General features: G+C 46.0%; 1 protein-coding gene across 2 annotated transcripts in view; it reads right to left on the bottom strand.

The window, feature by feature from the left end:
• Positions 1-254: 254 nt before the first annotated feature.
• LOC147736753 (uncharacterized) overlaps positions 255-13,233 on the bottom strand; it is a 176,961-nt gene continuing 163,982 nt past the window's right edge. For both annotated transcript variants that reach the window (XM_086953467.1, XM_086953468.1), the window contains exon 5: positions 255-1,350. In XM_086953467.1, coding sequence (XP_086809593.1) covers positions 1,226-1,350 — 125 coding nt within the window. In that variant the 3' untranslated portion in view covers positions 255-1,225. The remainder of the gene's footprint in view (positions 1,351-13,233) is intronic.

Raw genomic sequence — 13,233 nt, 5'->3', positions numbered from 1 at the left:
GTCCTCAATTGGACGTCACAGTGACGGCACGCATGCTCACCGCCGCCATGGCTCTATGTCAATGAAGGTCTCATCCTGTCTTTGACATTAACTCTTCTATAAAGGTGTTGATTTACCTTTATTCCTTTTACAACCCCTCTCCCATTAAACACTCAACCAAGAGCTGTCCATAAAACACACAGACCCATAGTGGATGCGGCAGTGTCAACTTAGGTTTATTAATTTTCTCAAAGAAAATTATAAAGCAGCTCTGTATTGTTTATGCTATGGGGGTTGCTACAGAATAAAGCAGACCGGTCAAAGGATTAAGAAGCAGATATAAACTCATAACTCTGCAATCTTCTGTTTTGACATCATCAACACAATATGGCAGATCTGTTCCATGATCTCATATTCAAATAGATGTTTAACTCCCAGGCCAAGTAAGAGGAACAAAGCAGGAATGGCTGGGAGCACCTGGTAAGGTCCCACTGATAGTAGACGGTTAGTTAGTTGGGAATTTCCTGAGAACGTCACTGATGGTCATCATTGTGTAAAGAAAGAAGGATGACCTGGAGCTGAGGCCCCAATGGCTGATCCAAAACTTCCAGCTGCATCTCAGATGGGAGGTGATACGTTGTCTCTCTGGTTCAGGCACAGATGTGTTCATAATTAAACAGCCCTTGTAGTGGAATGGAAATGATAAAACTGAAGGAGTGTTTGAGCATGCTGAAGTGTGTTAGTTACACTATTGGTGCATCACATATAAACACATGGACTTGATATGTAATCTTCATTTATATTTATTTGCAGGATATACATTGACTGTAATATAATAATTTGGTGTTGTTATTTAAAATAGAGAGGTGACACTAGATTTCAGTTTCCTCCATGGTTACAGATGAAGTCACCTTCTCTCACCGCAAGCCAATATCTTTAGAGGTTGAAGGGCCTGGGCTTGGATCACTTAATGCATCAATCAGATGAAACCATCTCATACACCCAGGCACCAAGGATGGCTTACTATGGAGATTGGTGGTCCATAAATTCCCAAACAGTACTAAGCACATTGCCCATGTTTATTCCGTGCCCCAGGGGGCTGACAACATTCAACCCGCTTCTGTCTTACAGAGTTCCACTACACAAGTCCAGACTCTGAATGCCAAGTACTTGTAAAACTTTAAAAAGTTTCTACTGTAAATTACTAAGCTGGGGTACTGCTGCATAAGAAGTGTAATTAATGGTCTCAAAGCTTCTCAGCAGGTGAGCACTGTAAATCATAAGTGTAGGCATGCGTCCCAACCAGGTAGAATGAGTGACAGAAATCTTGAGAAGCGCATCCTTTCACAGTATACTGCTTCACATCTTCACCTGTAGAAGAAACACACAGAACAGAATCAGTCATTAGCAATGCTGTTACACAAAAGTTTGTTTTCCATTTTGGAAAGAATTCATGCCCATCCCAGTTCCAAATTCCTCAAGATCTCAGATTTGGAACTTATCCAGATGCCTCCATTTGTTATAAGCAACCTGGACTGGATTCCAGGCTCTGGGATTTCAGGTTGAATTCTGACTGTCACAAAAGCTCCATGCATGTCCTTATGGTGGGAATTTAGAAGTCTGCATGGAACAAGGAAAATGGAACAAGGAAACTATTGGCCTGAAACACAAGTAATAATTTCAGCTTTACACTGTCACCAATAAATGTCAATCACCTACACTATTTGATGGAGTTTACCAAGGGACTCTTTTTATATTTCACTGCTTTTTGGAAATCGTGTTACCAATGCCAGAAATGCTCAGTTATTTTTCAGCAAATCTTATAATGATCTGTACCACATTCATGACAGAAAATACAACTTTTTTGATTGTAATTGTGTATCTCTTTATGCAAGTTTCCTGGTGCACTTGAATATTCAGGCATAATTCTTAAATACCACTTCACCTTGGGGATGAGCCCATCAGTGGGAGTTACTTGTGCTTCATCATATTACCATCCTCTACGCTCCCAATGTTATAAAGTGGAAATAAATATGATGCACATGTATTTGTGCTGGGGATACAGCAGCAACAATGCACTCCTGTGGTTCCATCAGGACATTTGGAGGAGACCGGCTCGACTATGCCATCCTGTACAACTTGCACAGTGTGCTCTATATTTATGGAATTACCTGAGAGAACCCGTCCTCAACAATATCAGAGAGACACACACACACATGTCCACAATGTAGGTATTGTTTCTCTTCATGGTATTGTGGCTGGCTGTCTGTTGTCTCAGTCTCTAGTGGTGAATTACAGGACCTGCTAAGGTGAGTATGTAGCCCGCTGTGCTCGCATAGAGCGCAGGGCACAGCAAGAGTGGACCACTACTGTTAGGAAATCTGGATTATAACCTTCCTGATCACCTGCCTTTTACTGCATTCCATCGCATCTAATTATTTGAGAGGGCGTTATTCTTGTGTGATGTGTTCCCTTTGGATATATTATATGATAGACTTTTAACCCCTTAACTGCAGGGGTAATTCTCCTCCTGTGCAGGGGGAGGGAGGCTGCGTGTGGCGCCACAGTGCACATGACGAGCCCAGCTCGTCATGAGTCACAGTGCAGCTGTGCTCATGCTGGGCTCATCCTGACTCCGCCCACTCCCGTAGAACGCCCACACAGGTGTGGAATTCGCTGCGCGGGGGAATGGCGCGGCCGTTATGACGAGCTGGGCTCATCATCAGCAGGCAAGGGGTTAATAACACCCAAAAGGTAAGAGTTGCAGGGACTGAAGGAGCTATATTGTTTGGCCTCTACTTCTGCATCCTCTCATCTCTTCCACCATTGGGCAGGACAATCAAATATCATATGAACAGCAATGCTCCGAATTAATATTAATTAGGTGGAACAGATTTGTGCCACTGACCTAAATGTACCCATGCTGTAAGGCTCTGGATGACGCAGGTCCTCCCTCCCTGGTAGGTACAGGCCTCACAGACATCAGGGCATGCATTGAGCCAAATCACAGGCTCAGATGCGCTTCAATCGGCCTTCAAGCTCTGGAGCCCACTACTGCCCCTTTTCTGAACTCGTGTCTGCTTTCCCATGTCTAGACGGGGCCTGCTGCCTGCTGGGCATCTGTGATTTCTGCTAGTGCTGCACAAAGACATCACATAATGCTAATTGTAGCCGGCTGGACTAATGTCTCCACAGCCCATCACAGACGCCCTGTGCTGTTCTGCGAGGTGCACACTGAGAGATAGGGCCTTTGGCTCAGCAGTGTCTACCATAATGATTAAAACAATGTTTTAACATACATAATAAACGTCAGGGATCTGCTTATATATAACAATTTTCCTCCAATTCATTGCTTTCAGGATAAAGGAGTAGCAATAAAACATGCAGAAGGATCATGTGATGCTTTATAGTGAAATTACAGCACCCATAGCACCTAAATATTTAACAAAAGCTGTATACCATTCTTGACCGGTGGATCACCTGGAAGCTGTAAAAAAGGGGGAGGAGGTTGTACATTCTGTATGATGAAAACAGAACAAACAATATGAAAAGATCAATGCCTGTGGAGAAAAGGAATTATTGACACTCAACAGTACTTAACTGAAAATGACACCCAAAAGTATTTTTACAGAGTATTACCAAGAAGATTGCTAAAATGGTGCAGTACTAAGTAATATACTATTTGAGATGAAAATAAATGTAGCTGTTGAAGAAAGATTTGCCAACCAATACTGTTAGATAACAGTATCACACATAAAAAATGTAACATATGGACTTTTGGTAAGAAATATGTGCGAACACAATCTCCAAGATAGCACACTTCAAAATTTGCAAACATTCGTGACAAGAATTTTCAATTCTATTAAGGACTAGGAGGCGAGGATTATGCTTAGTCTCATTTCTTTACTGACACATAGCAGCCAATCACAATACAGTAAAGAAAAAACAGAAACAGGGCAACCATAGAGTACACCCATAGTATATAAACAGTCTCAGAGGTAACCACTTCCTCTTTCTTTGTCCAAAATCCAGTAAGAAGAATCAAGTAACATCAGAACATCAATCGAAAGGACCAAAATCCGAACGTGGAGGCGGAGGAACTTCCAAGAGCCACAGGAACAGAAGCAGGCCAACGAGGAGCAGAAACTCGCAGCAGAACGACCATAAGGGCTGAGCCGGAGGAACCTCACTTGGGATCAGAACCTGAAACAAGATACAAAGCCGTAATACACATCCTGTGTAATCATGAGCAAATAAGGGTGGGTAAAGAAAATATCAAAGCATTTATTACATTTCATTAGGAAAATATTCATGAAGCAATGCATAGTAACAACATAATAGATACATGCATAAATAACGGGTGGGATAATCCTCGCCTCCTAGTCCTTAATAGAATTGAAAATTCTTGTCACGAATGTTTGCAAATTTTGAATTCTATGTCAGGACAGGAGGCTCCGATTATGCTTTTTTAAAGCTGATCTACCACCACAGAAGCAACACTATCGATAGGCTTAAAGTAAAAAGTTTTAAACACAGAAGCAGATGACCAATCTGCAGCTTTCATGATGTCAAACAGAGTTACACCCATGGAATAAGCTTTGGACGCCATCGCTCCACGTGCAGAGTGCGCGCCAAACACAGAAACATCAATTCCAGCGTCAGACATAAGCCCTCGCACCCAGCGCGCCAAAGTCGCTGGAGAAACAGGTCGAAAAGGCTTTTGTAATGCAATCAGCAGTGGACCCTGCATGTCTGAGCGCAAAGAAGCAGTACTCACCTCGTAATCCTTCAGGCATTGAACCACACAAAGGTTGGGGTGAGAAGGAAAAGAAGGATAAGAAATAGAAGGTGTATTAGATTTGGTACGTCTGGAGAGACGAAAGGAAACACCTTCAGGAGTGAAGGAGCGACCCGCCAGATCCAAAGCGTGCACATCCGACACGCGCTTACAAGAAACCAGACATAGCAACATAGTTAGTTTTGCGGAAAGTTGCTTGCGAGATAAAGAAGTATTGGAAGGCCAGGCCTCCAAAAATCTGAGGACAACCGAAACATCCCACAAAGTAACATATTTAGGGGTGGGAGGTTTCGCAAACCGAACTCCTTTAAGCAACCTGGAAACAAAAGGATGTTCACCCACGGGCTTCCCATCTATGTGGGCATGACCCGCCGAGATAGCAGACCGGAAACCGTTAACAGTCGAATAAGCCAGCCCAGAGGTGGCCAAAGAAGCCAGAAAATTAACAATCATGCTGATATCTGCTGAAACGGGATCAACTTGTTGTTGTGAACACCAATCACACCAACGCTTCCAAGACCCCTTATACCGTTTGTGAGTATTGGGAGCCCAGGCTTCACTAAGGAGCTTGGAAGCGTCGCCTGAAAGGCCTGGGAGCGACCAGCGTTCCCCGAGATCCTCCACGCGAGAAGAGGAAGGGAGCCTGAGAGGATCAGGGGATGAGGACCTCCGAGAGGGTCCAACAGGAGATTCCACAAAGGGGGAAGGAGAAACTGTGGGGCCGAACACATTTCTAGAAGGACCGGAAACCACGCTTGAGCCCTCCAGAGAGGGGCAATCAGAATCAGATCCGTCTGAAATCGTTTGGAGTAGGCCAATACCCTGGGAATCATTAGAAATGGAGGAAAGGCATAACATAGGGTCGCTGGCCACCGCTGGAGAAAGGCATCCGTGGCCAGAGCCTGAGGGTCCGGTCTCCAACTGTAAAAATGCGGTAGTTGCGCATTGAGGCGTGAGGCAAAGAGATCTAGATGACAAGGACCCCAACGCCGATGGAGAGCACGGAAGACCCGGGGATGCAGCTTCCAATCGCTGAAATCCCGAAGGTGCCTGGAGTGCCAGTCCGCTATCTGATTGTGGCATCCCGGGAGGTACTCTGCAATAACAGTGATCTTGTTCTGCAGACAGAAGTGCCAAAAATCCTTGGCGATCTCCGCCAGGATTCTGGACCTGGTCCCGCCCAGTTTGTTCACATAGCGGACCGCCGAGATATTGTCCATCCGAAGAAGGACACAACAAGTGGTCTGTAGAGGAGAAAAACATTTGATCGCAAAGGAGCCCGCCAGGAGCTCCAGACAGTTGATATGAAGCTTCAATTCCTGAGGGGACCAACGACCCCCGGTCGAGACCGAGCCGCAACGGGCTCCCCAGCCCCAACGACTGGCATCGGATTCTATCACCAGATCCGGAGACACACCGAAGAGGGCCCTGCCGTTCCAGGCCTCCATGTGGTCCAACCACCACTGCATCTCCCACCGGACCTCCTCCGTAAGAGGAATCTGATCGGAATATCTGAGCCCTTTCCGGAGATGAAGAATTTTTAGGCGTTGCATCGCCCTGTAATGAAGGGGACCCGGAAAAATCGCTTGGATGGAGGACGCCAGGAGACCGACTACCCGCGCCAACGACCTCAATGACACAGTCGGTCTGGAAATAACAGATGTCAACTCTCTTTTGATATAACGCATCTTTTGGTTGGGCAAGAGAAGCTGACAAGCAACCGAGTCGATCTGAAAACCCAGGAAATCGATACGCTGGGCTGGTACCAAAACCGATTTCTGGACATTGATTAGAAACCCCAGAGATTGTAAAAGTGTGATGGATAATTCCAGATGATGAAGAAGTTTGAGAGGACAATCCGCCAGAAGGAGAATATCGTCCAGATAAATAATCAGCCTGACACCCAGTGAACGAAGATGTTCCACCACAGGTCTCAACAGCTTCGTGAAACACCATGGAGCTGACGATAGACCGAACGGGAGAACCTGATACTCGTACCAGACTCCCTGCCAGAGGAACTGGAGAAAACGGCGATGAGGTTTGTAAATCGGGACCGAAAGATAAGCATCCTTGAGGTCCAGCCTGACCATCCAATCCCCTTCTCGAAGGAGATCCCTCAACAGATGGATGCCCTCCATCTTGAAATGGCGATAGACTACTCCGCCGTTGAAGTCTTTCAGGTTGAGAACAAGACGAGCACCGCCCCCTTTCTTCTCGACCAGAAAGACAGAACTGGCAAACCCCTTCGGATGACGGGTGGTTGGAATCACCGCCCCTTTTTGTAGAAGAGAATCTATCTCCTCCGAGAGACAAACCTGATCCTGAAGAGAAAAACTTAGACAAGGAGGGGGACAAGACTGATGCACCGGGTGATAGAATTCTATTCTGAACCCCTGAACAGTTTGTAGTACCCAAGCATCGCCGGAGAGCATGCGCCAATTCTGCAGGAAAGATTGAATGCGACCCCCCAACATCACATCGCATGCGCGAATCAGGCTCACCTGTAGAGTGGGAATCTTGGTATTGTCCCTGATGACCACCGGAACGTCCTTTGCCATACTGGCCCTTTCCCTTTCTGGAAGGGTAAAAGTTGGCGCGGGTGGAGTAGCCGGAGTCGTATTGGCCACCACGATGCTGCGATCCACCCTTCTGGGACTGTTGTTGAGAACCGCGGCCGAACGACCGTCCCCTTTGTCGTCCGGCCTTGCTGAAAACCGGACGCATCGCCCGGCGCAAGGAGGCTTGTGCCTTGTCAATGCCGCTAAAGGCAGAAACAAACTTAGTCAATTCCTTTAGGAAAGGTTGGCCAAAAAGGAGACCCTGCGCCTCTAGACCTGCCTCAGAGGTGGCTAGCTCTGCCAACTTTGGATCCAGCTTCAGGAGAATGGAACGTCGACGTTCTGCTGATATGGCACAATTGACGTTCCCAAACATACACACAGCTCTTTGTGCCCATTCGATCAGCTCGTCAGGGTTAACCGTCGCCGCGGCCTCCTTGGCCTTGAAACCAAGGTCCAGGATCTTGGATAAGGGACCTAACATGTCCATTAGTTTGTCTTGACAAGACCGCCAGGAGCGGTCCAAGCCCTTCTTGGGGTCTTTAGAATATTTTTTAAGATAGGTGACCATCATAGGGTCCACCTCCGGCGTTTCAGCAATATGGTCTGACAGGTCAGGCCTCGGGCACTCTGAGCGCAGCCGGGCGCGAACAGACGCGTCAAAAGGTTGACGAACATGCGCTTCCAGGTAAGCTGCTACTGCTGGAGCGGGGAGCCATGACGTTGAATTTGGGTGGACAATGTCCTCAGGTTCAAAATTGAGAAGGGGGGGACGCTCAAGGGCGTCAACAAAATGCTCCTTGCGGAGACGTTTCCTAGGAGGAGAGTCATGACCTGAAGAGGCTTGACCATGGTCTGACTCCTCCGCACAAAGAGACACAGAAGACCTGGACTTGTCAGAAGATAAAACCTTCGCCAGTCTCTGAAAATCCAACTTGTGGGGGTTACCAGGAGACTTAGCGGGTTTTTGCGAAGGAGGCAACCAGCCTTGTTGCATGGCATATTCATGAAGATGGCGCTTGAGTGGATTAATGGCTCTCACCAGAGCCTTGTTGACGGAATGCTGAACACCTTTATCCAACTCCTCCACTAAGTCATATTCCAGAGAGGTATCCTCCTCCTCCTCATAATAGCAGTCTTCATCCTCTTCATAATATTCAGCCATTGCAACAATGTGCAAAAGTCAATGCCCACAAGACTGCAGAAATATATGGGGTACCAGAGATACCAGTAATGGGGGAGTGTGACCCCAAAGCAGGCTTAACTGAGGTAAACTCGAGTAAGAAAAACAAATTCAAATGTGGAGGGAGAAAGCCTGCCGTCAAAACACTCTAGGCAGAGCCTATGCACACAAAATATACAACCGAAGCTCTTTCCTGAGCTCCGGCGTCAAGCGGGGTCAACAGTTCAGGGCTGTGGGCTGAGCGCAGATCAAACAGCGGTCCTTCACTCAACCGGCAGGCGGGCGTGTGAAGAAACGCCTCGAGCCGGAAATAAAGCAGCGCGCATGCGCGACACTGAAAGCCACTGAAAACAACACCGGCTCGAGAGCGCTCGCGCTCCCAATACGAGCCGCGGACCCCTACTCCCACTCCACCAAAAGCGACCGGCACCAACGGCCAGGCACTGGGAGGCGAGCCACGCGCTCCCACAAACGCGCCGAGAAACGGACGACACAGTCAACAAATACCGGCACACCGAAAGGCGGACCAGACCAGTAAAGCATGCACAAGCCGCGCGCAGGTTGGTAGAAGCGCAAGATAAGGCAAGTGCACAATTAAATATAACAATAGTCACAATAGCATTATAAGCATGAAAAGGTAAATAGACTTAACTGGCTGCGGAGCAGCAAAGAAAGAGGAAGTGGTTACCTCTGAGACTGTTTATATACTATGGGTGTACTCTATGGTTGCCCTGTTTCTGTTTTTTCTTTACTGTATTGTGATTGGCTGCTATGTGTCAGTAAAGAAATGAGACTAAGCATAATCGGAGCCTCCTGTCCTGACATAGAATTGTAAACTCCACCTCGTTTACTGTTAACACAGTCTCCACACGTAGAGACAGTGCCTGATTAGTCATGACCAATAGACTGCACCGGGCAAGAAAAAAATCAAAGCAAAGTCACAGCAAGCTACTCGCAGCTAATGAAGTCTCCTTCATTGCTGTAGGAGCTCACAGTTCTCCTACTCACAGCGAGTAGGAGAAATGTCCCAGGTGTATTTATGGTGAAGATAAGTACAACCTTGCTATTTGTGAAGTTCCTTAGTCAGTCAAACAGAATGTCTAAGGGCAAGGATGACCAGACTTATTTCTCTCCTCTCACGCTGGAGAAACACGGACATACCTTGTAATCAAACAACAGGACGCGCCCATTTTCCAAGAGTGCGATTGGCCTGCTGAGACGTGCTCTCTCTCCTCAGACACTAGAGACGCGCTGACGTGCTCTGTCTCTTCTGACGCTGGCGCTGACACCCTTTGTAACCACGCAACAGAACGCGCACACCATTCAACAGCGCGATAGACTTGGTGCGATGTGCTCTCTCTCCTTAGACACCGGAGACGCGCTGACGTGCTCTCTCTCCTTAGACACCGGAGACGCGCTGACGTGCTCTCTCTTTTCTGACGCTGGTGCTGACCACACTTGGTAACCAAGCAACAGGGCGCACGCAATCTTTAACAGGGAAGATGACTCACCCTCTATGACGCGCAATCTCCGCTAACTCCCGCTGAGGATTCTACGACGTCATCAGACAGAGAGAAACGTGAAGGAAGAAGGATCCCTTGTCCAAAGGATACCAACGGACATCTTCTGGGAGAAACTCCCGAGCACAGCACAAAACAGCGGGTGTTAAAGTAAACAAAATAACGAGTCCCAGCAGCGGTGAGCAAAGAATCAAGAACAAAGTACAACCGCCCTTAAGAAAGTTGCCCAGGATGACTCTCTGACGTTGAGAGAAATCAATAACTGAATGGATAAACAAATGAATCTCACCAGCAACACAGCTCAAAGTGGAGGTGTAAAGTAGATCCTTGGGCAGACAAATAGCAGATGAAAAAGAGGGAGTACTTTTCCTTGACTTCTCAGCCAGATAACTCCTTGGAATGCAAACTTCATAGAACAGTCAGAAAAGTTTGAAGACACTGAGGACAATTGCTGCACAGGTGGGTGGAGAGAGGAACAGTCTCCTTGTCGCCAATTTTGTGGTAATGACACCAAACCAGGTAGGTGTAAGAACAAGTAGTTTATTGACTGTTCATCTCCACAGCTTCCAGGATCTGCCTTTCCTAGGATTCAATCAACAGCATTCCATTGTCATGACAATGACATTATAGCAATGTAAAGCAGATGGAACAAGCTTAAAGGGAAACTACTACACAATGTTTTAACATACATAATAAAAATCAGGGATCTGATTATATATAACAATTTTTCTCCAATTCATGGCTTTCAAGATAAAAAAAGTAAAAATAAAACATGCAGAAGGGGCATTTAATGCTTCATAGTGTAATTATAAGATCTAATGTTCTTGGCAACAAGAATGGGTTGAAGATTAAAATGCCTATGGCTTAGAAAAAATGTACAAATCAGCAAAAAAGTGCAACATGCTCTGTTTACTCCAAATATCTCACAGGCAAAATATCATATTTGAGGGGCAGGACTTCATATTAGGAAAAGCCACCAAATTATGCACTGTCCAAATTTGAGTCTTGTCAAAAGTGGGCCTGGGCATAGTTTGTTGATTTCTCTTATGCGCAAAAGAGTTGGAGGTGAGAGTCTGAAGGAGGTAAATGGCCACAAAGTGAGGAGTAGAGGAAGGAGGGAGATCATGTGTATGAGCGGGCTGGGTGTGAATAATTAGGTACGGCAAACCTATTCCTTTCATCTTGTAGATTACAGAGAGCTAATTTAGGAGACAGCTGAGGTGTCCCTAGGATTACAACGTACATACATACCGGCCCGTGAAAAAACACACCTATCCCATGGGCTGCATCGCTCTATGGTAAGTAGGCATGCCTAGTTGGCTTGTTAAAGAGCTCTCCTTAGCTTCTAAAAACACAATGTATCTCTCCAATGACAAAGTGGGAGAGATCTGAGATGCCCCTCAGTACCACAACATGAACACCAAATGTTTTTGTTTGCCCCCAGTTAAAGACATCAGTAGTGCCTGAGACAGCACAACTATCCGTATGTTTCCACTACACTCACTAACCCACATTCACAGCGCAGTCATTAAAGACGACAATGGCACACCGAAGCCCCATCACTCAAGGACCAGATTCTCCCTGATGTCGGAAACAGCAGTGCCATATCTCCAGTTGAAATAATCATGCACAAACCTACCCAACTACAGGGAGGTGCCTTGCTTGAGGCTTTGAGGGGTGTGTAAAGCACTAGACGGATAACCATAGGAATGCAGAGTGATCTCCATGATCAAGGCCGGCTTCAGAGGTGGTGGCACCCGGTGCAACAGTCTTTTTTGGGCGATCCACCATGACGTCCATCATGAACTCCCTCACTACCACCCACCTACAGTTCCCCTAATCTCTCCATAGTCTTGTCCGGCTCGTGATACATATCTGTCAGCAGTGAGACAGAGAGTGACATCAGCAGGCTGTAGTAACTGCGTATGTTTCACAGCGAAGTCGCTAACACCACCACTACCCCTCAGTTTACTAAGTACTTGGTAAAGACAGGGACTGCAGACCCCTAACCACCACACCGAACCTGGCGCCAGAGATGTCCGGTTTTCAAGTGTCTGGAGCAGGACTTCCCCTTGCTACTGATTATGTTCTTGACCCACATTTTACTACTGATATTCAATTTCCAATGATAAATAATGCAGAAGTACAGGTACCAGAATAAAAAGCAGCGCAAGAAAAGAACAAATATTTAAACTTTGTAGGAAAGAGCACAGCACGCCACCTGTGCCGCGCTGCTTACGAAAAGTGTATACAATTGAAACAAGCAGCCTCTGACAGAAAGCAGCAATGTAAAACAAAGAAAGAGTTCTCCAACATAACACATACGGAATGAAACGGGAAGAAGCCTGTGATCTAAAAACCACACAAGGTAGTGGTGAATATAGTGTCGCACTTCAAAGAAGGTGTTATCAGATACAGGTAGAAGTTAAATAATTGTACTTCATATTTCAACAATTCTGTTAGGTGCCACTCAGGGTAAGATACCCCACTACCCAGAGTATCAGATGGAACACGGCACAGAGTGACTTGTTCAAAATACACAAGACTCAGAACCCCAGCACTCTAAATATTTTGTGTACAGTTTGCAGATAAGTAGACACACACACACACACACACACAAAGAGCCATGGGATAATGAGAGAAACGTTCTGTCACAGGATTTATGTATACAAAACAGGGTTGGATAATTAAACAGGGATTTATTTCCTCAGAAGCACATAAATTATTTTTCAAACAGTCTTGACATTTACAAAGGACATATTATTTGATGTAATTAAAATTCCAGTTCCTTGTCTTTGTAGCACAAAAATGCGTGTTTCATCACCACCGTGACTTCCTCAAGGCTTGTATTGTAGTATCATTGGAGCCAGCAAAATGGTTCTTATTTTGGCTCAGAAGTCTCGAACTATTGACAAATCTATTGTCAGAACTTATAGCGGACAGACAAAAGAAGCTATTCCTAATGCTTCAGATCCTCTCTTGTCTTGTTCTGTCCTGGGCACTGAGGATTGAGGTCGATAATTTGCTGGACCGCAGATACAATCTATCAACTTGTGATTCTTCCAGTTCAAGTTGTCTTATAAATTTAAAACTTAAATATCAGACATATTGTAAAGTTGCTAGTGGAGAATTCACAGAAAACAAGTTCCGATATGTGTTGTAGATGCTAGTCCGACAAAGAAAAAGGTCCAGATC

This window comes from Lissotriton vulgaris, chromosome 1_2 (genome assembly GCF_964263255.1).
Source record: "Lissotriton vulgaris chromosome 1_2, aLisVul1.2, whole genome shotgun sequence".
Lineage (NCBI taxonomy): Eukaryota > Metazoa > Chordata > Amphibia > Caudata > Salamandridae > Lissotriton > Lissotriton vulgaris.
This window is presented reverse-complemented; position numbering and strand designations above follow the sequence as displayed.